Source organism: Lutra lutra, chromosome 8 (genome assembly GCF_902655055.1).
Source record: "Lutra lutra chromosome 8, mLutLut1.2, whole genome shotgun sequence".
NCBI lineage: Eukaryota > Metazoa > Chordata > Mammalia > Carnivora > Mustelidae > Lutra > Lutra lutra.
Window position 1 is genome coordinate 20,847,667 of NC_062285.1, and position 23,517 is coordinate 20,871,183.

The window sequence follows — 23,517 nt, forward strand, 5'->3', positions numbered from 1 at the left end:
GAATTATGCAACAGAAGAATAGATGTAGGGAACTCAATCACTCCATCATTCACAATAACATTCAGAATTTAGGAGTCTTGGAAGAATCGAAGAGAAAAAGGGGGGCAGAAATTTTTAAGAAGTAATAGTAAAAAACTTCCCTAGTCTGGGGAACAAAACAGATATCCAGATCCAGGAGGCACTGAGAATTCCCATCAAAATCAACAAAATAGTCCAACACCAAAATATATTGTAATCAAACTTTTAAAATAGTCCAATACCAAAATATATTGTAATCAAAGTTTTAAAATATAGGGATAAAGAAAAAAAAATCTTAAAAGAAGTCCTTAACTTACAATGGAAAACCCATAAGACTACGTAGAGATTTCTCAATAGAAACTGCAAGCCAGAAGAAAGAGGCAAAGTGCTGAATGGGAAAAATCTGCAGCCAAGAATACTCTATCCAGCAAGGCTCTCATTTAGAATAGCATAAACAATGAATTTTGGAACACTGAAAAAAAAATTTAATTTTTAAAAAATTTAAAAAGAGAGATAAAGAGTTTCCCTGACAAACAAAAACTATAGAAGTCTGTGACCACTAAAACTGGCCTGCAAGAAATATTAAAGAGGAATCTTTGAGTACAAAAGAGAGACCAAAAGGGACAAAAATAAGAAAGGATCAGAGAAAATCTCCAGAAGCAACAATATAACAGTAATGAAATGTCAATAAATACATATCTTTAAATAATTACTTTGAATGTAAATGGACTAAATGCTCCATTAGGAAGACACAGTTTGTCACAAAGGAAAAAAATTAAGACATATCTATATGCTGCCTAAAAGAGATTTATTTTAGACCCAAAGATGTCTATAGATTGAAAGTGAAGGGATGGACATTTACCATGAAAATGGATGCCAAAATAAAGCAAGAGTAGTAATACATATATTAGACAAACTAGATTTTATTTTTTTTTAAAGATTTACTTATTTATTTTAGAGAGAGAAGGAAAGCATACAAGTAGGGGGAGGGGCAGTGCTAGAGGGAGAGAATCACAAGCAGACTCCGCACTAACTGTGGAGCCTGACATGGGGCTTGATCTCATGACCCTGAGATCATGACCTGAGCCAAAACCAAGAATCAGATATTCCACTGATTGAGCCACTCAGGCCCCCAGACAAACTAGACTTTAAACCAAATACTATAACAAAAGATGAAGAAGGGCACCATATCATAATAAAGCGGACAATCCAACAAGAAGATGTGACAATTGTAAATATTTATGCACCGAACTTGGAAGTGCTCAAATACATAAAACAATAACAAACATGAACTAATTGATAATAACACAATAATAGTAGGGGACTTTAACACCCCCCACTTACATCAATGGACAGATTATCTAAACAGAAAATAAACAAGGGAACAATGGCTTTGAATTTAAGGAACGTTAGAAGAAATTCTTCAAAGAAAAGGAAAATGATATCTGTCAGAACCTCAGATCTAAATAAAGGAAGGAACAGTACTAGGAAAGCAATAAATGAAACACATCGGTTGCTAAGTTTTGGCAAAATCTTTTAATTATAGTTTCCTTAATTGATCTAAAAGCATAGTTTGTTCAAAATAGTGACAGCCACAATGCATTTGATGATTATAATTTGCAAATAAGTGAAATGAATGTCAACAATGATGCAAGGGGCAGGAGGGAGGAATTAGGAATATTCTATTATAAGATACTTGCATTACATGAAGAAGTATGAAACTATTTGAAAGTGGAGTTGGATTAGTTGTAAATGAAGTTCACAAATCCAGAGCAAGCACTAAAAAAAGGGTGAAAAAGGAAGTATAATTGAAATACTAAAAAAGGAAATAAAAAGGAAGCATATAAAATCTTCATTTAAAACTACAAAGGCATAACAGAAGTGGAAGACAAAAATAAGAACAAAGAATAAGGGCAACAAATAGAAAACACTAACACACGGGACATATATTTAATAGGAATTTAAGAAGATAAGAACAGAGGTACTAAACAAGAATTATTAGAAAAGAGTAACATACCATTTCCACAAGTGATGAAATACATATATTCTGAGCATTGAAAAATTTAATTAAAAATATATTCATGATCTGTACTCATTATAGTGACATTTTCAAACATTAGAGATAAACATTTTTTTTAAATCTGCATAAAACTGAAAAAGAATTAGATGAGTTCAGACTTCCCAATGACTACCATAGATATCAGGAAATAAAGAACCATCTCCATGTGCTTAGAAATAAAATATACAGACTTTCTTTAGAAAACCGTCTGACCTGATTGATTATTATTTAGGAGTGAGGTCGTTAAAAATATTCTAAGTTTATAACATAAACGTTAAGCAAGCCCATCACCACAGATCTTTTCTAAATTAAAGGACAATTAGTAAGTGAAGCTTTTCAAGAAGGAAAAGAAATCAAGGGCATGAAATAAAAGAAACAATGGTGAATAAAGAAAATGTTAGGGATGACTGGGTGGCTCCGGTGGTTAAGCATCTGCCTTCAGCCCAGGTCATGATCCTGGCATCCTGGGATTAAGCCCTGCATCGGGCTCCAGGTTCAGCAGGGCAGCCTGCTTCTCACTCTGCCTCTCCCCCTGCTTGTGTTCTCTCTCTTTCAAAAAAATAAATAAAATCTTGAAAGAAAGAAAGAAAGAAAGAAAGAAAGAAAGAAAGAAAGAAAGAAAGAAAGAAAGGAAGAAAGAAAGAAAGAAAATGATAAAAGATAAAAGACCAAAAACCGAAGACCTTAACAAACACCTCACCAAAGAAGACATATGGATGGCAAGTAAGCATATGAAAAGCATAAGGCATTAGGGAAATGCAAACTGAAACAAGGAGATACCACTACACACCTATTAGCCTGGCCAGAATCCAGGACACTGACATTGCCAAATGCTGGAGAGGATGGAAAGCAACAAGATCTCTCATTCACTGTTGATGGAAATAAAAAATGGTACCTTTACTTTGGGAGACAGCTTGGTAGTTTCTTACAAAACCAAATATATTCTTACTACATGATCCAGCAATCATGGTCCTTGGCATTTACCCAAAAGAGGTGAAAACTTAAGTCTACACAAAAACCTTCACATAGATGTTTATGGTAGCTTTATTCATAATTGCAAAACACTTGGAAGCAACTAAGATGTCCTTCAGTAGGTGAATAACTTCCGGCACATCCAAGCAATGGAATATGATTCACTATGAAAAAGAAATAAGCTATCAAGCCATGAAACAACATAGATGAACCTTAAATGCATATTACTAAATGAAGGAAGTCAATCTAAAAAGGCTACCTATTGTATAATTCCAACTATATGACATTCCAGAAAAGACAAAACTATGGAGAAAGTAGCTATTGCTTTCTGCAAAATCTTAAATTAAGTAAAATCTTAAATTACTACTTTAAGAAAAGACTAACAATATGCCTCCTCAAAAAAAGAAAGAAAGAAAGAGAGAAAAACAGTGGAAAGAACAATAAACAGAAACACAAATTTAATATTAGATGAAAAAGAAACTCATCGACACTAGTGAAAGGGAGAGCTAATACATTTTGATAGAAGCTTTTTAATACCTTTCCTTTTGGTTCCCACAAAATCTATTATCTCCTGATGATAAGAAAATAATAAAATTTACAAAATTAAAATAGTTCACCTAGTATAATTCTTCCTTTACATTATTGATAATAAGGTTTTATTATTTTTTTTACTTTCACTATGTATGGTAAACATAGTTTCAAGAAAATATACTCAGTATCTTCATCAGGATCCCTGATGAAATGTTTTAATTACCACTCACAATAAATCACAATTCTGAAAAAATATATATAAAGAATATTATTTTTTTTTAGTTCCTACCTTCATCACTCCTTTGATCCTGCTGAGGTCTAGATTCTAATGCAGGAATTTCTCTTGCTTTTGAGTGCATCCAGGAAATTTGCCCAGCAGATGTTTCGGACGCCCAGTCATGCATATCAAATTCAAATCCACAGATCTGATACACTACAGAGAGGTGGAAAAGACAATGGTGGACCACCAGAGTCACTAGAGTGGCTGCTTAGCCATAGCATATGATTTGTAATCAAGGCTTCACATACACACACACACACACACACACACACGCACGCATGCACACACACATTCTAATTCATACCTAGAAATTTTGGTTCAACAAGCCTTGGAGTATACCAGCATACCTGTGTTTCAAAAGTTCTTCCTTGATCCAGATGGGCACCCTCCCGAAGGAAAACCATTCCAGTTAAAAGTAAAAAGATGTTTTCCCTTTTTCTTGTACCACTGCTCCAGTTACAATGTTTTCAGTGGCAAACATAGTATCTGACCTGACCTATCTTACAGAACTAAGTTAGTTTAAATCATTTGTTATTCATAATCGCACTGAAATTTTAAAGAAGAAACTCTGGATATAATTCAAAGATGGTCTTTAATGGAACTATTTTACAGAACAACATCACTTTAAATTGACATATTTAGTATCTTTCATGCTTTGAATAAACCACAGACTTTCAATAACACTTTGGCTAAACTTAGGACATAAATGTCAACAAAGTTTACCAAGTGAGTATCAATAGTAGTGGTCTGAATTACTACCAGTGGTCCAAGTCTCATGGGTGGTACATGCCATTATGGTGGGCATCTCAATTTAACACTTACCCCTCAGTCCTTCATCTGTAGAATCAAAACTGCAGAGACTTGTATCTAGATGGCACTGCTCCTGCTCTGTGTTCAATGTTTCTGGACAGGGTAAAATTTCATCTGTTAAATTTAAAAATTGGCAAGAAGTGAGATGTAAGTGCATCTGGAAAGGCACATGTATTTTTTAAAATGTTAGCATTTGTTCTAGAAAGCACTCTCCACCCAACTCCATTCTGTGGCAGCATCTCCCCTCAGGCAACCCCATTACACACAGAGAGAGACAGAGACAGAGAGAACAATACAACTCTGCTAGTGCTTCTGGATTTTAACCAGATCCCTGTGGTGACTACCAAGCTCCCAAACCAAATCTTCCATGTATCCATGAAGTAACACGGCCTAATGTGGAAACACAAAGCCTATCGTTAGGAGCATAATGGAACATGTGTCAACTGTAAAATAGACTGTCCTCTTTAGTTGGAAGCTGATCTACTGGAACTACTGCCCCTGCCATCTTCTCCCATTGTGTCTGTTTTTCCCTCCACCGCCCTCCCAACACTGAGCTAGAAAGTGGACTAGGTATCCTTCCTGTCCTGTTGCTACTTCCAGACAATTCTCACTCTCTCCTCCTGAAATACCTGAGCCACAATCCTGACAAGAACCACAAGGTCTGGGACAGCCACAACATGGGCTCTGGTTGGGGTGGGAGAAATGTGCGCAGGAGCTCACCACAAGCAACATGGGTCCAGGTGAGCGCCCCGAGCATTTCCAGTCAAAGGCATCACTGTGGATACCCTGAGACCTCCAGGAAATTTAAGACCTACTCCAGCCTGTATCTGTGTGGTGGAAGGTGAGCAAGGAAGAGCCCACCACCAAGCCGACTGAAATGGCTTTGTATCTGTGACTACTCACTTGGTTGCATGTGGCCATCCCACCACATTTTCTTTTCTTTCCTTTTCCGCCACTCCTAGGTAGCTATTCAAAATCCTTTACCCGCTCCTTCACCTTCCAATTCCTTCTTCCCCATCATCATTCTCAGATAATCATGTTGCTTCACATTTCACTGGGAAAATGAGAGGAAACAGGAGAAAACTTCCCAAGTCCCACCACCCATCTCCCTGCACTGCTGCCCATGTTTCTTCAGAAAATCATCTCCTCTTTCCTGTTTTAGGAATTATTCTAGCAATTTCCTCCCCTCTTTTACATCAACGGGTTTTCTTTCACTTCAGTACGCAAGGGGGCCAAAATTTCACCCATGGTAGGAAAACCCTCTGACCCTACAACCCCTTCCAACTAACTTCGCTAAGTTCTACCTATTTACATGGATTCCAACACCAGTTCTTCTCCCCACATCCTTTCTTGAGCCTATTCCAGTGAGGTTTTTGATTTTTTTTTAAATGAGGTAAAATTCACATAACATAAAATTCACCATTTTAACCATTTTAAAGTATACAATTCAGTGGCTTTTCTACAATTACAATATTGTACAATCATTACCACTACTTCCAAAACATTTTCATCCCTCCAAAATAAAACCCATACCCAGTATAAGTCACTCCCCATTCTCTGCTCCTCCTTCAGGCTCTGGCAACCACCAACCTTCTTTTCATCTCTATAGATTTGCCTTTTCTGGACATTTCACATAAACACAATCATACAATATATAGCCTTTTGTGTTCGACTTTTTTTACTTAGCATAACGTTTTCGAGGTTCATTCACATTGTAGGGCATATCAGAACTTCTTTTTTCTTTTCTGTACCCTTACCACTCCACTGAAAGTGCATATATCAGGAATGACCTATATTGCTAAATCCCATATTTAATTTTTCCACCTTGTCACACCTGACATGTCAGTAATATTGGATATACTTGATCACTCCCTCTTTCTTGAAACCGTTTCTTCACTAGGTTCTGATACATGATTCTCTCCTGGTTTTCCTCTTCAATTACTAGCTGTTCATTTTCAGTCTCCTTTGCTGGTTTTTCCTCATTTCCTCCGCATTACACAAAGTAACATGAGAATGCCCCAGAGCTCAGTCCCTGGATCTCTTCTCTTCTCTACACCCACAATCTTGTTAATATCACCTCATTTCATATATTTAAAACACTTCCTAGATGCTGACGACCCATAAAATTATCTTTCAGTCCCAGCTTCCCTGGACTCCAATATCTATATAAACTGTTGCTGTCTTGGCCCTTTCACTTGGAGAGCTAACATGCATCTTGATAGAAATGGGTCTAAAACTAAACTTCTGCTTCTGTCTCCCCAGACTTTATCCTCTGCTTTTCTTCCCATCTCAGCTCATGACAATCCCATCCATTCTATTTCAGGAAGAAATCTGGATCCATGACCCATCTCTTGCTCTCACCCATCACTATATCCATCAGCAAATCTTTACTTTGTCTGTAAACTAGCATCCAGAATCTCGCTATGTCCTACCACCTCTGCTACTACTACCAATTCTGACTCAAGGGAGCATCACCCTTTCTGGATTACACTAACTTCTTATTTTGCCTCCTTACCCTCTTCTGACCTTTAAGTATGTCTGTTAGATCATGTCTCCTCTGCTCAAAATTATTACATGGGTTTCTGTCCTTCGTGAATAAATGCATTAGCTCTTACCATGATCTTCCTCATACAAACCAAGACGACTCTTGCATTAGGACCTTTGCATTTACGGTTCCTTCCAAAATACACATGGCTTACTCCCTCAACTCCTTGGGGATTTTTCTGCTCCTAAATGTGCTCTCCATGTACTATGCCTGACTACTCTATTTAAAACTCCATCTTACCTGTATCTGTGGCACTTCTTTTCTCGGCTTTCTGGTTTTCTCCATGGCACGTATCACCACTTGACATAAAATTCTGTTTTTACTTACTTACTGTATTTCTCTCTTTCACTAAAATGTAATTCCATGAACACGGGGATTGCTGTTTGTTTTTTACTGCTATCTCCCCATTATCTGAAACAACCCTTGGCACAACAGGTGTTCTCTATATTCTTGTGTAAGGACTGAATAAATCCATGACCTGAGAACAATTCAACAAAATTCTTGAAAATATCATAGATAGTATGTAAATTGTTTACACTTTTATTTGGAATAAAATTGAAGCAATTGGTTATAAAACAATTTATGAATAACATCCATAAGCTGATTTCTTATCATGGGAGCTTATAAATGATGAATATGCAAAGTCTCTTGAATGTAAGATCCACTGAAAATAAAACTGCACATGCAATTAAGGGAGTGTGAGTAATAAACGAAGCTAAGATTACACAATAACAATTAACATGAAACAATTAAAACTGTAATTTTTGTAGATTCACATAATAGCTGTAGATCTTCTGCCCCCTAGAGCTAAATAATTAAGTATTGGCCATAGTTCAACTAAATGTTGTACATTATCTCTAATTTTTCACTATTTATACAAGACAAAAAACTCACAAAAGTACTATAAACAAAAATAGCAATATAGTCAAATATAAATTATAAGATATTAAAAATGTAGCTAGTGTCAATTGGTATTCAATATCTTTCATCAGTGTCAACCATTATTCTACCTTCATCCCCCAAACTGGAATTTATAACCATAAGAACAGTAGATGGGGGTATGAGTCGACAATCAATTAATCTCCTGGGTACCTCTTTTTATTTTAGTGCATTCAGTCTCAGAACTCAAAACTATTTAATGATGTCAATTATCTATATTTATATTAATATGTATTTTCTCTACATCCCCACCCTCTTTATTTCTCACTGTTACATTACACCACAATCTGGCTGCAGAAAACTATTTTGGGGATTTTAAAATCCTCCACCCATGATACGCTTTCATCAGGATGAAGCTTTGTCAACCATTTTAAGGTCTCTATACCAGTGAAGACACATTTCCTTCAAATCTTATCTTGTACAAGCAGGTTATGAAAAATTGGCCAGATTCTCTCTCACATGGTACAAAATGAAGTCAAAGTCTCAAGGCCATTGGAGTAGAAGTTATAATTGGCATCTACTTTTGACTCCAGGGGCTTTAGACAATCTCCTTGTCAATTTTCTTAAATTAGTAATGAATTTCAAGGAACAGTTATTGGATCCTAAAAGGTAGCTAGAAGCTAATAAGACAAAAAAGGTAACTAGCTCCTTAGTTATTTAACTGGGTAATATGTATGCACCATTCAAATTCTCATTAAAAGATGGTTTTGTGTATTTGGGGCCTTCATAAATGAGATGAAGGCAAGATCCTGGCAAACCAATATAAAAATATTCAAAGAATATTCACAATATTCTGATTATGAACCACAACAGCATGCCATTTTTATAAAAATCATAATAAGCAATTTATTCAAAAATCAGTGGCTAAACACATATTCAGTCACAAAGCTTGACTTTTCTTTCATACATGCTACTTTGATAAAGTCTAAAAATATCCTTCTTTCAATGAATGTGCAGTGAATTTTTTTGTTAAAGGGCAGTAATTAGAGTGATACTGTTTGAAGGTGTGGGAATAATATAAAAGATTTCTCTAATGTTAGAAAAAGAATTTAGTTGAACTAAAACGTTCAGAAACTATAAGGGTACCTATACCTACACCATAAGCACATTTATAAAGTTGTTCACATTTTTATAGTGAAGAGAAATACATACAGCAAAACAATAAAGTTGCACTTTTTCTTTAAAGATACTACTACTAGAGGCACCTGGTGCCTCAGTGGTTTAAAGCCTCTGCCTTGGGCTCAGGTCATGATCCCAGGGTCCTGGGATCGAGCCCCATATCGGGCTCTCTGCTCTGCAGGGAGTCTGCTTCCTCCTCTCTCTCTTTCTCTCTCTGACTGCCTCTCTGCCTACTTATGATTTCTGTCTATCAAATAAATAAAATCTTTAAAAAAAAAAAGATACTACTACTAAGTACTCTATGTGGCAGCTTCCTCACCATCAGAATTGTTTAAACTTTTAAAAGTTACTATTTCTTCTTTAAATGTATTTAAACTTACATATGGTAAAATGAAGTCAGACTTTTGATTATCCAGTTCTATGAATTTTGGCAAACATAGACCCATCATCTTTCAATCAATACTCCATTTATTTAGTCAGATCTTCTTGATGTCTTTGATCATTACTTGCTAGTTTTCAGAATATTTTTTGTTAGAGTTATAAGTAAGAATTTACTTTGATTGTATTACAAATGTCATTTGTCTAATTTCAGTTTCTAATTATTCATTGCCATTATGTAGAAATCCAATTGATTTTATACCAACTTTGTATCACTATCATGATAAATTCATTTACTAATTCTAGAAGTTTTTTTAAATACATTTTATGATTTTTATCCACAGACAATGATGTTATCTGCAAATATGGATAGATTTATTTCTTCTGTTCCAACTGTATGCCTTTACTTCTATGTCTTGCCTTATTGCATTGACTGGGCTTTCCAGTATGTCATTGAATACAAGTGGTAAGAGTGGACATCACTGCCTGCTTCTCAGTTTTAGAGGTGAAGCATTCATTCTTTCATAATGGGTATGATGTTAGCTGTTGGGTCTTTATCTCTGCCCTTTATTAGGTTATAGATGTCTATCGTTTGCTGAGGTTTTTAATTATGGCTGTACGTTGATTTTGTCAAATGCTTTTTCTGCATCTACTAAGATCATCATGTGCTTTTCTTCTTTTGTCTGTTAACAAGGTACATTACACTAATCGCTTTCCAAACATTGAACCAACTCTGCATCTCCTGGATGATTTTAATGTATTCTCTTTCTAATATGTTACTGGATTTCCATTGGGGTTAATGAAATCAGCTATAATACCTGGCTTGTTAAAATGTAACATGGGGCGGGGTAGGTTTCAGAGTAGCCCTGTGCCTTTGGAATGCCAAGGCCCAAGGCCACTCAGCTGCTGAAAGGTTGTAATGCCTTCCGGAGTTGCCTTCCCTTCCGGAAGCTTTCTTAGCCCAAACAGCTTGCCTTAGGCTATGTTTAGCAGAATAGCATATTAGTGTATCTTATCTTTCCTGTAAACAGATCCTCCTAGTTTCTGTAAGGCCCCTTGTCACACATCACCCACTTGAGAAATAGTGATGAGGATATGTGAGTATCCTGAAGGACCAATAAAAGTGAGAGCAAAAAAGAGCAAAGGTATTCGCCTCTGAGCATTGACCCCCTTGCCTTCTCCTCTCTTTCACAGCAAAGTCTGGAGTAATTTTTCATCTGTGGGTACAGGGATTGCTGGCCATTCCTGGCATATTCCATTTGTTAATATGCTGTTAAAGATCTTTTGTGATAGAAACATTGGTCTGTAGCTTTCTTTTCTTAAAATATCCTTGTTTGGTTTCATGATAGGACAAAGCTGCCCTTATAGACTAAGGTAACAAGTATTATCTTCACTTATATTTTCTGGAATAGAATGTATAAAACTTGTGGGGGTTTTTTTCCCCTAAATATTTGATAGGATTTTCCAGTGAGACCATGTGGTCCTGAAGTTTTCTTTAATGGAAGATTTTTACTATGAGTCATATTTCTTTAATAAACATAAAACTACTCAAGTTATCACATTCTTCTTGAATAGCTTTTGATCACTTATGACTTTTAAGGAATTTGTTCATTTCACATAAATTGTTTTATTTATGTGCATAGAGTTTTGGTGGTTATTTCCTTATTTCTATTATCCTGTTAATACCCAGAGAGTCTTTGGTATTAGCACTATTTCACACCTAATAGGGTAATGTGTGCCTTTTCTCTTTCTTTCTTGGTCAAACCCAGCTTTTGGTTTTGATAATTTTCTCTATTACTTTCCCATCTAAAATTCCATTATTTATTGTCTTTATACGTATTATTTTCCCACTGCTTGATTTAGCTTTTATATGTTCTTCTTTTTCTACTTTAGTTAGATGGATAGTTAAATTTACTGCCTTGAGAGCTTTCTTCTTTCCTAATAAAAATTTTATATCAATTACTTTTTTTTTCTAAGCACTGCTTGAGCTATGTTACACAAATTTTAGTAAGTTATATTTTCATTTTCTTTCAGTTCAAAATACTTGACAACTTCAAAGTCTGTTTTATGTAAATGTGTGACATTTACTTTCCAAATGACTGTGGATGTCCCAGATTTGTAGTTAAATTTCATTTTGCTCAGAGGATTTTTTTTTTTTTTTTACCATTTCAATTGTTTTAACATTCTTGAGGGTTGTCTGCAGCCCCCGTAGTACTGCTAAGCCATATCGGAGACTGGAAAATTCAGTAATACTATCTTCATTTAGTATTTTTATATTTTGTTCATCATTGATTTTTTTCATTAATTGTGAGCTCTCACTATGTGGTATTAAAATATTATTTATGTTAATTAGTGTTTGTCTCACTCTGCTCAGGCTGCTATAACAAAGTACCATAGATTGGATGGCTTAACGAACAAAAATTTATATTCTCACAGTTCTGGAGCCTGGATGTACAAGATCAGGCTATTAGTGTGGTTGGGTTCTCATAAGGGTCCTCTTCCTGGCTTGTACATGGCCATCTTCTCACTGTGTCCTCACATGACAGAGGGACAGGGAGAGACAAAGATATGGGTGATGGGGAGGGAGAAGGAAAGAGCTGGGGTGGAAGGGAGAGAGAGTGAACCCCTCTTCTGACAAGGCCATAGTCCTTCCTGTCATATTAGGACCATACCCTAATGATCTTACATAATCTTAGTTACCTAAGACACTATCTCCAATATAGTCACACTGGGAGTTAGAGCTTCCAGATCTGAAGTTTGGAGGGGACACAATTTGGTCCATAATAACAAGCTTTTAGTGACCCCTTGAATTCTGTATCTGTGAAAGCATGTTATTTGCCTCCCTAGAGTCTTGCCACTGGGCCCAGGCTATAGTCTATGTTACTAAATGTTCCACATGCACTTAAAAGGAGTTTAAGTTCATTACTGCTATAGTTTTAAATTATTTTTTTAAAATATCAATTATTTCAAGTAGGTAGATAATATTCTCCTTTTCCATAGATGGCTTTTCATTTTGTTGATTGTTTCTTTTGTTGTGCAGAAGTTTTTTGGTTTGATGTATAGTCTCACTTGGTGATTTCCTTTTGTTGCTTATGGTTTTTGTGTCATTCCCCCCCAAAAAAAATAAGGTTGCCAAGATTACTGTCAGAGATTTTCCCCTATGCTTTCTCCATGAGTTTTGTGGCTCCAGGTCTTATGTTTAAGTCTTTAATCCATTTAGGTTTAATTTTTGTTAGTGGAACAAGATAAGGGTCCAATTTCATTTCTCCACGTGGCTGTCAATTTTCCCAACACCATTTATTGAAGAGACTATCCTTTCTCCATTAAGTATCCTTAACCCCTTATCAAATATTAGTTGATCTATATATAGCGTTTCATTTCTGGGTTCTTTATTCCATTCCATTGGTCTACGTGTCATTTTTTTATGCCAGTACCAAACTGTTTTAATTAGGATAGTTTTGTAGTCTAATTTAAAATCAGGAAGTAAGATGCCTCTGGCTTTGTTCTTTCTCGATTGCTTTGGTCATCTGAGGTCTTTTGTGGTTCCATACAAATTTTTTTCCACAGGTTTTGCAAATTCTTGCTGATGTTTTTTGGTATACTTTTTCTATTATTTACTGAGAGATGTGTGTTCAAGTCTCCTTGTATAATTGTAGTTTTGCCTATTTCTTCTTTCATTTCTTCATGCTGCTTTTAGGTACACATATCTTAGAGACTGTTCTTCTTAGTGAGTTTACCCTTTTATCATCATATCATATCCTTCTTTATCCCTATTAATTTTCATTGTTCTGAAGCACATCTTGTTTGACATTAAAATAGTGATACTACCTCATTTAATCCCTTCACTTTTTAAAAATTCTTTATTGTTCTTTCTTTTTTTAAGTGTAGTTGACATATAATGTCACAATAGTTTCAGGTGTACAACCTAGTGATTGAACAAACCTATACATTATCCTGTGCTCACCACAACTGTAGCTACCATTTGTCACCATACAACACTATTACAGTACCATTGACTATATCTCTACCTTGTACCTTTTATCCTAATGACTTATTCATTCCATAACTGGAAGCCTGTACCGGTCACTCCCCTTCATCTATTTTATCAATACCTCCACCCCACTCCCCTCTGGCACCCATGAGTTTGTTCTGTTTATGGATTGTTTCTGTTTTTGGTTTATTTATTCATTTGGGTTTTTTTTTTTAATTCTACATACAATTAAAATCATATTGTGTTTATCTTTCTGTCTGGCTTATTTCACCTACCATAATACCTTCTAGTTCCATCCATGTGGTCACAAAAGGCAAGATCTCATCTTTTTTTATGGCTGCATAATATGCGTGTATGTGTGTGTGTGTGTGTGTGTGTGTGTATACACACCACATCTTCTTTATTCATTTGTCTACTGATGGACACTTACGTTGCTTCCATAGCTTGGCTATTGTACATAATGCTGTGATAAAAATAGGAGTGCATATATCTTCTCAAATTAGTGTTTTTGTTTTCTTTGGGTAAATACCTAATAGTGGAATTATTGGATCACACAGTATTTCAATTCTTAATTTTTTGAGAAATCCCCATATTTTTTTCACAGTGACTTCACCACTGTACATTTCCACCAATGGTACATGAGGGTTTCTTTTCCTCTATATACCTTACCAATATTTATTATTTCTTTTCATTTTCATTTTAGCCATTCTGACAGGCATAAATAATTTCTCATTGTGGTTTTTGATGTTCATTTCCCTGATGATGAGTGATGGTGAGCATCTTTTCATGTGTCTGTTGGCCATCTGAATGTCTTCTTTGGAAAAATGTCTATGCAGATCATCTGCTCATTTTTTAATTGGATTGTCAGAATGTTTTAGTGTTGAGTTGTATAATTTCTTTATATATTTTGATAATTACATCTATTGGATGTATTTTCAGAACTATCTTCTTCTACTCAGTAGTTTGCCTTATCATTTTGTTATAGTTTTCCTTAGCTGGCCAATCTCAAAGACATTATTATCTATGTTTACTTCTAGGAGTTTTATCTTTTATGTCTCACATTTAAGTCTTTACTTCATTTTTGAGTTAATTTTTGTATATGGTAATAAGTGGTCCAGTTTCATTCTTTTGCATGTAGATGTCCAGTTTCCCAGCACCATTTATTGAAGAGACTGTCTTTTCCCCAATGTATATTCTTCCCTACTTTGTCATAGATTAATTAACCATATTTGAATACCTTCACTTTTAACTAATCTATATCATTATTTTTAAATGAGCTTTTGCAGTCAAAATATAGTTAGCTCTTATCTTTCAACCAATCTGACTGCCTCTGACTTTCAAAAGGAATACATATGCCACTTACACTTAATGTAATTACTTTATCATTATAACTAAATTAGCAATTTTATTATTTTTCAGTTTGTGTCCTTGGCATTTATTATTCTTTGTGCTCTTTACCACCACGCTACTATTATTTCTGCTTTTACCTTCTGTTTTGGTCTTCTAGTGGATTATTTCAGTATTTTAATTTTTTTATGCTCAATTTTAGTGTATCTATTTCCTTTACTTATATCTGTTTAGTGTTCCTCCTAGGGATAATAATACACACCCCTCAGTTTAACACTCCACATAGAGTTTGTTAGCATTTCTAATAAAATGTAGATGTCTTAAAGGTATGGACTTCTACACTCCCAACTTTATGGTTTACTTACCGTATGTGTTACACCTACATATTTTGAACCCACCAAGAGGATGTTCAAAAATCTGCTTGTAAGAGTCCTGTGTACATAAAAATCTTTAGAGGTAATTACATTATATTTACTCTGATATTTATGATTTCTGTTGTTCTTTCTTTATTCCTACTGATAAAATTTTCCTCTGGCATTTTTTTTTTCTTTGTCAGCTGGAAAACCTGCCTTAGCATTTCTTTTAGAGTAGCTCTTCCAGGGATGAATTCTATAGTTTTTCTTCATCTGAGAATGTCTTTATTTTATCTTAATTCCTGAAAGATATTTTCAATGGATATAGGATTCAGAGTTACTTAGTTTAAGCATTTTAAAAATGCATCTCTGTATTCTAGCTACCATACTGATGGGAAAACTACAGTCTCTACAGAAAATGTAGAGATGACCACCTCTCCTAAGCAGAGACTTTAGTGGCTACAGATGAGAAAGAATTCATATGTTACAGAATTAGCTCAGGAAAGCCTCTCTAATTGTTTGCTAGAGCTGCCAAAACAAAGCACCACAAATCTGGTCACTTATACAACATAATTTGTCTTCTCATGATTTTGGAAGCTAGAAGTCTCAGATTCTAAAATCACATTAGATAGCTTGAAGACATACATTAATTTCTGATGTTAAAACAAAAGCAAAAAAATAATATATATTCTTAGCATAAATATAAGTACTGCTAAAAAATAGTCCCAAGATATTTTATTTAAATCTCTGTTCTATGAAATGGAACACTTGCAGCTCAGAGGAAAGAAGAATTTACTCAAATTCTCAAATACTTGATACTTAAATAATTGCACATGTTCAGTGTTGAGTCATTTAGTCAACAAGTATTTATTAAGTGTTTGCTCTGTGCTGGAGATCCACAAAGGAATAAGACACTAGTAACTGTTTCCTCAAGAAACTTAGTGTTTAGCTACAAAAACAAATCAATACAGTGTGTATCTGTGTGTGTAGGGGGGGGGGGGATGGGAGTCTGGGGAAAATTTTCTGTAAGAGAAGGCTTCCCAGAAAAGAGACCTCCACTTAGTCTGCTCAGTCAGTAGTAGGAGGACAGCCAAAAATAAATAAAAAATAAAAAAGTTATGAAATGGGCAGAGGGAGAAAAGTTTACAAAAATACCCAAGAATAAGATGACAACACTGTGTTGCTGAACTACTAAGCAATTTGTTCTGGTCAGAGTCTGGGGATTCTTGGAGGACTATGAAGGAGGAAGTTGGGCTTGTGTGCAAGAGCAGGATCCTGTGAGTTTAGAAATTTGAAGTAAGAATTTATAAGAAATGTGAATTCTATTTTGGACATGATAAGAGTTATTGATATATTTTTAAAAGTAGAGATTGGTCATATTTGTATGTTAGAAAGTATAATCTGGTGGACAGTACATAGTACTGGGTAGTAGAGTTGAATAGATCAAAACCAGAATTTTTAAAAGTCCATGGGAAAAAAATACATGCTTAAGGGAATCACAGTTGGATAAATAATAATGGTAAATAAGAGGAGACAATTTGAAAAATGTAAGAACAGGCCCTCACTGCTATTTTTTAACTAGATTAATAGAGAGATACGAAAAGGGGAGAATGATTTAAGAATATCTCCTAGGCTACTGAGTGAGACCAGATGTCAATAATTTAAAAAGAGAATATATGCAAGGAACAGATTTGAAAGAAAGCTAGAATTTACTTCTAAGTATTCTGATCCATTTGCTCACTCATCTCATAAACCTGTTTTCCTTGCCTGCCTCTATTATAGAGGCTGAATCCCAATACTCAAATTTATTAGTCTGCCTAGCAACCGAGGTAGCCATGTGACCATCATCTAGCCAATGGCATGACCAAAAACACTGCCCTTTCTCATTTCTGCCTTCCTCCTGCCTGAATGTGAGATGTACAGAACCTCAACAGTCATTTTAAGAATATAAGGTGACAGGCATGAAGTAAATACCAAGGAAATCCCTTAGTCCTTGACTTTAACAGTATCAAAGTTGAAGAATCTACGTCCGTAACTGTCCATCTCCTCTTATTTTCTTAAGTCAACTAGAAAACTCTTCTCTTTTTTTTGCAACCAAATGCATCCCTAACTCCACCCTCCACTGGAGTAAGATTTCTGATGGTGATGTCTGGAAAAGGTTGAGTTGGCTCTGCCTGCATGTCTCAGATGCTCCCTGATCATCACCATCAGGACTGCATGGGACTGAAACCACTCTCTGATCAGCTGGAACTCTGTCCCAGGACACTCCCTGCCAAGTGCAATAATCAGCATGAGACCAGAATGCATGACTCCCAAATGCTAGTTTGGTTCCTTTTTTTTTTTTTTTTTTTTTAAGAGTGAGAGAGTGAATGGATGCATACAGGGGCAGAGAGAGAGAAAGAGGGAGAGAGCAGCCTCCATGACCCTGAGATCATGAACTGAGCCAAAATCAAGAGTCCATTGCTTAACCCATTGAGCCACCCAGGTACCCCAAATCCTAGTTCAGTTCTTAAACCTGAGATCAGCTGGTTTCACAAAATGTGTCCCGAGAACCTTTTTTAAAATTCAGGCCCCATCCTCAGTGATCCCCATCTAATAGTCTAATAAAGCTCAGAATCAATCACTTCTCTTTGATTCTAGTGATTGACTAAGGTTAGTCTATCACTATAACCTCTGAACTTGACTAGAAAGAATCATTTGGAATTTTTTAAAAAAGATTTTATTTATTCATTTGACAGACAGAGATCACAAGTAGGCAGAGAGGCAGGCAGAGAGAGAGGAGGAAGCAAGCTCCCTGCTGAGCAGAGAACCCGATGTGGGTCTCTATCCCAGGACCCTGGGATCATGACTTGAGCAGAAGGCAGGGGCTTTAACCCACTGAGCCACCCAGGTGCCCCTCATTTGGAAATTTAATGTTACATAATATTACCATCTCTCACACTCCTACCATTTACAAAATGCAACTCCAACCAAATGTCAATCCTATTCCATTACACTTTATTCTATTTCTCCATTATTAAACCTCATGCTGCTTTGTTTTCCTCCCAAAAGTTCAAATATGCTATCGACCCTCATTCCATTTGAAAAACAATAAAACAAAACTCCCTGCACCCTCAAGTTAAAAGAACATACTGTGTGACCTTATCTGGATACTGGTTTTCCAAAAAGAGACTACTTCTTTTGCAAATCTCCAGAGGGATATCTTTTCCCAATGCCCCAATAAATACAAGGCCTAAAATTAAAGGTCGCCATTCTTCTAAATCCCCGATGTTGATTCATTTATTCTTCCATGTGTAAAAACATCTTGGCTCATGACATCCAACTTATTGCCCTGGGTCATCCATGCATCCGTATTCATGGACGACTTCCGTTTGGGATTTCAAAATCTTCTCTAGCCCCATACCTTGTAATGTTGCATACATTTAATATCCATGTGAAAGGCCTATAACTTTGCTTTACAATTCAAGCCTTATCTTCAGTAAACTTTATTTCCACACCACCTCAAAAACAATATGGCTGTAACATTATCTGGAACTATCGTCTTAGAAATTATAGACACCAATATTTTTTCTATTTGACCACGACCTTTCATTGAATGAACAACGTTTTGTGTTCTCACTCCTGTGACTATTGCTTTTTTGCTTCTATAGTGATCTTATAGAGCTCTTTTAAGTGCTTACTAAAAATCTGGCATCTGTCTTCTGAATATTTATTATGGTCCATCTACACTGGCCTTTGTCCCAGTAGATGGATCATGAGGAATTAAGGAAATGGCTTTGGTTCCCAGATCCAAAGATGAACAGAAAGGTCATCCGTGAAATGACAGCAGAGTCCTAATACAGGCGATGTAAAGTCCCAAGCCTAACCCCAGCATGTTCCTCTTTGTTGTAATGCAAAGTTTTTGAGGCAGAGGCCAGGTTCTAATTTTCCCTACAGTTAGGAAAGTCTGGCCAATAGCTGATTTCATTCCTTATTTTCTTTGGGGGGTGATTAGCTAGACCGAGCAATACACATGACTAGCTGGGGATCAATTTATTTGGCAGATCTCAGTTTCTGCAGAAACTATTAAGAAAAGGTGATATATAAAGATACTGCTGAAGTGCTCACAGTTAGGGACCAGCTGCCCCATACAAACTAAGCAAACCAAACTGCCCCCATTACAAGCCGCACTCTGGATCCAGGAATACCATCCAGGGTAACAGAGGAGACAGCATGAGGGGAGACTGAATGGCAGAGCAGTCAGTAGTTGGGTCTTCTCTGCCTGCGGTCCACAGTGTATTCTCTCCTGATCTATTGGTTCCCTTCTGATAAATCCTAGAAATATTACCTTCTGTTGGTGAAAAGGCATTGAGGTTTATACTTCAACAATTTCCTTCTAGGAATGGGTGGACCTTATAGTCTGCTCCCTTAGTTCTCCATTTCAATTTATCTATATTTCAATTTACCATATAGTGATTTCTTAGCTAAAATATACTGATAACTGATAATATAAAGATGAGAGAAAGCTTTTTGTGTTCTAGTGTGGAAGGAGCTGTCAGCAGCTCCTATAAAACCCTACCATCTTGTCTAAGTGTCAAGAGATGCATTCCTATAAAGCTCTTCTACCAGCGGAAGTGCTGTTTAAAATCGAAGCATAATACAGGCATCCTTTATCAAGATTCCTTGGTCTCCTTTAGGTAAATCAACTCAACTCTTCTGTTCTCGAAATATAATTTACCACAACTACCATATCTTTGTACCAAATTAGAACTTAGAATCCTCTCGACAAAGTAGCTATATTATGCTATCTCACACTACAGTATAATAACATTTTAAAGGGAAAAAAATCTATCAACTATCTATAATCATATATATGATTTTGCATGATCATTAGACTAAATTAAGTTATCCTGACCAATTCATAATTTTAACATTAAACTTTTCTATTGAGAACAATATGCATGGTAAATAGAATTCAGTTAATATAATCAGAGAACCAATATGAGTAATTTTTTAGATCTGATATATGTGGATTATTGATCTAGCTATTTCAGTCTAAATAGAAAATAGATTATAACTAATATCTCTCTCCCTCCAGTTGTGTCTTTCAGTGGAAGAGTCAAATCAATTCACCAAGAAGACAATTTCAAGCCTGGAGAAGCCAGTTTTCACCTTTCTCCTAAGGGGCAAGGAGTTCTCTTGGTGAGATTTAACTAGCCAGTGTAAACATTGCTACAAGGTTTCAAATCTGAGACCAAATTATCCCTTCAACTCTTAACAGCATCAGACGTAGTGAAAAAACAACTTATTTTAACTTCTGGCATAAACCTAGATGCTGTTATACAATGGAAAATAGTCCACTTTAAAACATCAGGCCAGAAAGAAAGAATGAACGAACGAGCATACACAATGCTTTCATTTCATTCAAAGAATGAAAGTCATTACACAATGTTTAAAATGCACTGAATTTATATACATAGTAAGGATTAAAATGAGAAAAAGTTCTTACCATTTGCAGGCAAACAGCCTGAACTGAAAGATATATCGTCAATAGCTACGACTTCATCCTGTTCAGGAGTTGAAATTATTTGACCTTGAAAAACAACCTGCATAAGAAAAACAAAACAAAAGCATAAAGCAAGGAATATTATAGCACAGAGCCTACAAATAAAAAAAACACGCCAGTTCTAGAAACACTTTGGCGACCATGACATTTCCAAGTGGAAAGAAATCCACACATATATTTTCAAGGACAAGAAAATTGGTCATCTCTTTATCTCAAATGTCTACCATAGGTTATATAACATGTTTGTGAAATGAACCAATATTCATCTGGTTTTTGCCGTCTCATCATTTCTGCTTGGTTTGTATGTGTTCACACTATTCAGTATTTACCAGCTCTTGGACCCAGCTCCATCCTGATCTCTGGTTCTTGGCATTTTGCAACTGTGCCACATTTCCACCTCTGGCTCTCTAAATTTTGCTCACAGGCTTGCCTTGGCGTCCTTGTGCTCTATCCTTCTGCACATTTTCTGCCATTATCTAAATAAAACTTGGGACAGTGACTAGAAATGGTTGTGCAGTGACTTATTACTAGAATGAGTGAATGTGAGGGTTATCTGGGTGGCTCAGCCGGTTAAGTGTCCGACTCTTGATTTTCCTTCAGGTCATGATCTCTGAGTCCTGGGATTGAGGCCCACGTCAGGCTCCATGCTCAGTGAGGAGTCTGCTTGAGGATTCTCCCTCTCCTTCTCTATCTGCCCCCGTGCCCCACATCACGCTCACTCTTGCTCTCTCCCTCTCTCTCTCTCTCAAATAAATAAACTTAAAAAAAAAAAAATGAGTGAATGTGATATTGTGATGTAAATCCAGCCCAAGTCTGCACCAAGAGGAAATACTCTGGTGTAATAAATCTGAGAAACTTAGGAAGAAACTACTCTCTAATTTCCTAGTTACTTAAATCAACAGAAAATTGCTGTGTTGGTGGAGAGCATTATTCCCAACCTCACTAATGAATACCAGTGATGTTTGAGGCTTAATTCATAGATGCATTAAACCATGTGCATTGTTCAGCCTTATTTATAATATAAACATTTTATTTTTTAGCTTGACAGCTGATCTCCATACAGCAGACTCTAGCAGGTCCTTTTGCCATACCACATTCTCTCTACAACATGACATACTGATGTATTTCCTTTCAAACAAGATGCTATCTAATAGACTATTGAAAATATAATGTGAAACATCCACAACCTGTTGAGTGATATGTCAACATGTAGCCCTAAGAGAGTCCTCATCACATAAAACATAATAACCACACGACTACTTGTAAAGGAGGACAATGCTGGAAAAGGCCTATCAAAGATTGTTGCGTAGACCAACTAATCCACTTGGCACCTGAAAAGATGAGTGCTGGTTATACATCTGAAAAAGAAAATTTTGAGGAAAAATAGAAATAGGATGGCAAAAGTACTTGGCAAACAGTAGTAACCATCTCTAAATGATTTTACTACAGATTGTGTGATCTCTGGTAGAGACTAGATCTTTCTGGGAATACATACAGGAAAGTAGATGAAATGTGACTAACCTCAAGTAAACCACATCTAGAAGATAACAATTACAGAGAATTGAGTCTCAAGGTTTATTTGTAGCACCTAGCTGATCAACTTTTGCAAAATCCCTTTACAGTGTATTAGTATCAAAATCGTGACTAAAATGGGAGTGTTTTACATGCACACTAATTGATTATTTTCTCAGTATTTTATTTCACTACTTTCCCCAGAATTTTCTATAAACCTAACTGCTTGGTTTATAGTTTTAGTCATTCTTTTTACAGTTTCTAAAAATTTAGTTTGTAGATTCCATTTGGTAAGAAAATTAGTGGATATCTTTTCCATTTAACATTTTAATATTACTTCTGATACTAATACAGTTTTGGTTATTAGATTTGGGCTACTCTTTCTTTAATTCTTTTTTTTTTTTTCTAAGTAGGCTCCACATCCAGGGAAGAGCCCTACACAGGGTCTGAACTCAGGACCCTAAGATAAAGACCTGAACTGAGATCAAGAGTCAGATGCTTAACTGACTGAGACACCCAGGTGCCCAAATTTGGGCTACTCTTAGTCATGAAATAACCTTATGTTTGTACTGGTGTAAGATTCAATGAATGACTTAAGCTGCATGAATATAATAGTTATACTGCAAACATTTTGCATCCCTTTTGTGACCCAATTTACAAACATTTAAAAATGTGTTGCAAATTTGCTTTGCCTTTTTTTTTTTTGTTTTAAAGATTTTATTTACTCATTTGACAAACAGAGATCATAAGTAGACAGAGAGGCAGGCAGAGAGGAGGAAGCAGGCTCTCCACTGAGCAGAAAGCCTGATGCGGGGCTCGATCCCAGGACCCTGGCATCGTGACCTGAGCAGAAGGCAGAGGCTTTAACTCATTGAGCCACCCAAGTGCCGTGCTTTGCTTTTCAATAAAAAGCCATTTTAGAGGGGGAAAGAAAAGACTTACATAGGGATGATTTTATCTGAGGGGAGTTGAGCACAATGATTAAAGTATGTGTTTGGAAACAGACTACTTGGGTTCAGACCCTCGCTAAACCACTTAATAGCAACAGGTCATTAGAAGTTATTTAACATCTCTGTACCTCAGTTTCCTTCTTTGTAAAAAGGCACTGATAAAAATAA

The 23,517-nt window shown here is 36.0% G+C and overlaps 1 protein-coding gene across 2 annotated transcripts in view; it reads right to left on the reverse strand.

The window, feature by feature from the left end:
* Nucleotides 1-23,517, reverse strand: part of MALRD1 (MAM and LDL receptor class A domain containing 1) — a 763,597-nt gene that overhangs the window by 697,576 nt on the left and 42,504 nt on the right. For both annotated transcript variants that reach the window (XM_047742656.1, XM_047742657.1), the window contains exons 5-7: nucleotides 20,831-20,927; nucleotides 4,683-4,784; nucleotides 3,870-4,013 (exon numbers count right to left, since the gene is read on the reverse strand). In XM_047742656.1, coding sequence (XP_047598612.1) covers nucleotides 3,870-4,013; nucleotides 4,683-4,784; nucleotides 20,831-20,927 — 343 coding nt within the window. The remainder of the gene's footprint in view (nucleotides 1-3,869; nucleotides 4,014-4,682; nucleotides 4,785-20,830; nucleotides 20,928-23,517) is intronic.